This window comes from Bombus bifarius, unplaced genomic scaffold (genome assembly GCF_011952205.1).
Source record: "Bombus bifarius isolate JDL3187 unplaced genomic scaffold, Bbif_JDL3187 scf7180000009158_frag, whole genome shotgun sequence".
In the NCBI taxonomy this organism is placed as follows: Eukaryota; Metazoa; Arthropoda; class Insecta; order Hymenoptera; family Apidae; genus Bombus; species Bombus bifarius.
In genome coordinates, this window is record NW_022884938.1 from 10,460 (window position 1) to 14,852 (window position 4,393).

Below are 4,393 nucleotides of genomic sequence, written 5' to 3' on the forward strand. Positions count from 1 at the left end.
AGTCTCGGTGTCGTATTTTATTTCCATGGTTTTTGCAAGATCGCGTATTTCTTTAGAGCGATTTCTATCGCTAGTTTCCGCAAATTCTTTTATGTTTTTAATGTTTTGATCGGTGCTGTTTCTAAAGCTTCTAAACTCGTGAGTTAGGCTTTCAAATTGTTCAATCAGGGTAGCGATTAGTTCGTTTTGTTTAGCGGTACTCTTGTCAGTTGGGTTCATGCTGAGAAATATGACACTTTCGGCGGAAGAAGAGTCACTATCTTCAGAACGTATTTCAGGCTTACGGTTTCGATAATGTACGAAAGCCAGCTTACCGAGATTCTTTGCAGATCCTTCTTTTGATCAAGGAGGTGACCGTGGTCCTTCGCTGTAGAATCCGTAGAGTTCCCGTTGAAGTTTCCTCTTGATGCGATGAATGGATCCTGGCAGGATCGCCAATTTTGTCACGTCGATTCGGGGTAATTTCACGTTCCGCACGCAAGGTGAGAAATTCGTACTTAAATTTTGATTGTTATTAGAAAATTTATTGAACACTGACAGAGTAACGATACAGAATGGTCAAACAGCACAGAAAAGAATGTTCTTACAACGACTCGAGAGGTACTTTTTTATATCAAGGACCCGGCTCCTGTGGAGGGGCTATCGCTGGATGCCGGTCACATAGGGTTTCTATTACTGCTTAGCCATCATTTTGCTGACCAAGGTATGTGAGGCATAACCATCCTTTCGTTGCGTTCTCACGACCACCGTGACAACAGCAATCTTTAAACGCTTATAAAACCATAAGCAATAGTGAAGTTTAGAATTCGCTAATTGGGCGTCTCTCAATCCAGTTTTTGATCTTGGGTAGAAGGAGGACCTTTTTCTCCAGCAGCTTCAGATTCTCGTAATTCTCGATCAGATCAGACTTGTACATAAAGTTCAAATAATCGAGCAGAGCAACGAATGTTAAATCAGCCCAAGAGAGAGTACCATCGTAGAAGTAGCCGTCATTTTCCTTCACTTGCTGGTCCAAACGTTCTAAAATGAACGGCAGCGTCTCTTCAGCAGCCTTGCGTTTTGCAGCTTTGACCTTCTCGTCCTCCTCATACTGGAAGGCGGCAATGTCTGAAAATTTGTTTTCAGTTAAATACTGAAGATAGAATTACAATCCTTTTTAATCCTTTGTCTTGTATTGTTGACATACGTGTATCGTTCGATTAAATCAAATATTAAATCGGATTTCAACTAATAAATACCTGAACAGATATGTACTATCTGTTATCAAGATTCTCATAAGATTTATGCAAAACAGCACTGGATACTCACTATGACGAATATCATGAATAGTATCAACAGTGGCATCAATATGAAGATTTGCCCAGTCAGTCTTTCCAGTTAAGTCATATTGTTTGGCTAAGTAACGGCAAATAGCTGTAGACTGAGCAACCTTCCTTCTATCAGCTACGAGCATAGGAAGCAGGCCATAAGCAGTCACTAAAAACATACAACTAATAGAATCAAAGATTCTATCGAACAAACAGATTATGATGCTTCTTAAATATCTAGCTTCCTGTTATCTGTTTTGGAAAGATATAATTTAATTTATTGATAATTTAACAGCAAACAAAGGGCATTGTCTCCTTAACAATACCTATTGTTCTCCCACATATCTTATAGAGCAATGGAGAGTAAACAATAATCTCTGTTATACTCTGCATAATTGTGTTATACTTTATTTAGCTACTTTAGTTAAATTAGGAAAGATGAGATTTAAGAAACAGAACTTCTTTAAATTTTAAGCTTACAGGGCTTTATTTCTGGCCAGACGTCCTTTTTGATACGTTCATCTTCAAATGGAATACTAGCACAGCTGAAGAAGAACGGATTGGTTCTGCCAATGCCGTAACTGGGAAGTAAGTCAATTTATAGAGCGGCATCTTCCTGGAAGTATAATATATACAAAGTAAAAACGAAGAATCATTGATGACAAGAATTATATTATTACAAATTATGAAGTATAAGACAATTTAAGTAAAAAGCATCAACTACTAACTACTCGCATAGCTATTTGTATCTTTATATTTTAATATAGCTTAGATATAAAAAGAATATTATTTTTGGATGTAATAATGTATAAACTTGCGCCAAATATTATAACAAAATATTGCACTTTCTATTTAAGTAGGATAGACATATTACCGGCAGCATATCTTTTTTCTATAGCAATGAAATTGTTTACAAAAAAGTTTATAAGAAAACTATCAATTAATGCAAACAAGGCACTTCAAAATATTAATTACATTCGCGCGATTCGTTATCTCTAGTATTAATTTAACCATATGGTTCTATACACCCAAGACCCTCTAACAGTAATTTAGTACCATTACTAGTCGTATGTACAATGTATGTTTGTATGCAACTTTCGTAACTACAAAACATTCAGCAGTGATTATATATTTTTCCAAACATAAGAAACATTTTCTAATTGCATACTTAAATTTATCGATCAATTATGAACATATGATAACATTTATTTCTTTCAACTACTAATTTTCAAATCCTCTGCTGTTCCGTTAATTGAACGACGCGCCGACTTTTCGTACAAGTATCTTGTATCTTATCTGTATTATTTAGTTATCAATAAAGAAGAAACATTTTCTAATTGTATATTTAAATTTATCGATCAATTATGAACATGTAATAAAATTTATTTCTTTCAACTACTAATTTTTAAATCATCTGCTGTTCGGTTAATTGAAGGATGTCGGCTTTCTGTAGAAGTATTTCATATTTATTATTTAATTATGAATAAGGAAAAAACATACAAAATATAGTTTTTAAACGTTTTATTATTTATAAAGAGAAACTTTGACTCAGGATATATATACTATATATATACTATTTACTTACAATTTTTTTTTTAAGACTTCAAAGTCGAAACAAGCACAGGAAATTTCCAAGCTGGTTAACAGAAACTTGAATGAGACAAAAATAACCTTTAGATCTCTATATGTTCTTCTTCCCCCCTGTTGCTTCCACGTAACTCTTATCCTATTGGTGGAGCTGTGCTGATATGTGAAATTATGACTACATAAAAACATCCGGAAAGACTCATTGAATGATTTTATAGTTTAAAATTTTATAGTTTAAGGTTAATAAATTTCCATAAATTAAAGTTGAAAATTTATGAGAACATGTTTTCTGTAACAAAACTTAGTAAAAACAAACTAGTAAGGTTTATAGATTCTTTAATGATTATGTATGTATTCATAAACTAATTCGATAAACATCGTTCGATAAAACGACGAACAACACACAACATTGAAGCGCGAAATTTCAAATTCAATGAAAGATAAATAACAAATATTGCGAACAAATGATATTAAATTTACAATAATCTCATGTAAGAAAAAATAAAAGGGATAAAAGTAGTACAGAAGATAGAAAAATCTATAAAACTGGTGGCTGGGAAATAGAAAATATATAAATTTATGTTATTAGAGTTTAGTACTTCTGTCGATCAATGTGTTACGACCGTTCGCGGGGAGACGCAGTCGCAGTAGCGAGAGGCGTAAATTCTCGCTATGATTCGGTGAATCGGCGCCGCGAAGTAGTCGTTCCCCTGTTTCGGTTAAGATAAGAGGTGGTTAAATGAATATGACACAGTATAGTAAGTTATATTTCACCGTTTATTCCAACAACTTATAACGAAGGCAGTTACGCTGGTGCGTATGTACGAGATTTTTTTTTTATTTATTTGTTGAAATTACAATCAATTCTCGCGTTGAGAATATGTACGAGATGAATGAGTGACTGATCTGTGGGTGTGTCCTACCCGGTGGAAGGATATTGACCGTTCGAAGGATGTGAAATCAGAACTGTCTTGGGAGACGATGCTGTCTCGGAGGAAAGCTAAGGATGGGTGTGTCTAGCGCACGGGACCATCGGATTTGTTGGTGACGATTTTAGTTAGGAGAGTGAAGGAAGTGGCTTCGTTGTTAATTGGTTAACGAAGGGTCTTAACCGCCCTCGAGAGAATGTGGTTAGTGGGAGGAAAGTTGCAGCATACGTGAGAAAAACTAACTTTCCCTTGTCCAGTCGGAGTAGACAATAGTCTTTAGAAATTCTTCGGAAACAGACGTTTGTTTGGTTTGAAGGACCTTTTCTAGGAAATCTATGAGATTTATGGAAGGTACTTGAAACTATGGAGAATACGCTGCGAGTATCCGGTGACATCTGGTTGCCATATTGCTCGCGGTGCGACGTAACAAAATGGAATAGAAAGATTATACCACAGACGAAATTATACTTTATACTTTATTATACTTTATACTTTATTATTACATTACATCAATTGACATCTTTGGAATTACAACGATTCGATACACATTTTAACTAAATATTTTGCAAT

General features: G+C 34.7%; 1 protein-coding gene across 1 annotated transcript; it reads right to left on the bottom strand.

Annotated features, from left to right (window-relative positions):
* Positions 1–784: 784 nt before the first annotated feature.
* On the bottom strand, positions 785–3,688 carry LOC117214114 (glutathione S-transferase-like; the record flags this gene model as incomplete). The annotated part of the gene is made up of 2 exons (XM_033459954.1): positions 785–1,107; positions 3,685–3,688. Coding segments are annotated over 2 exons (312 nt in total), but the record flags the coding sequence as incomplete, so codon positions are not given.
* Positions 3,689–4,393: the final 705 nt, after the last annotated feature.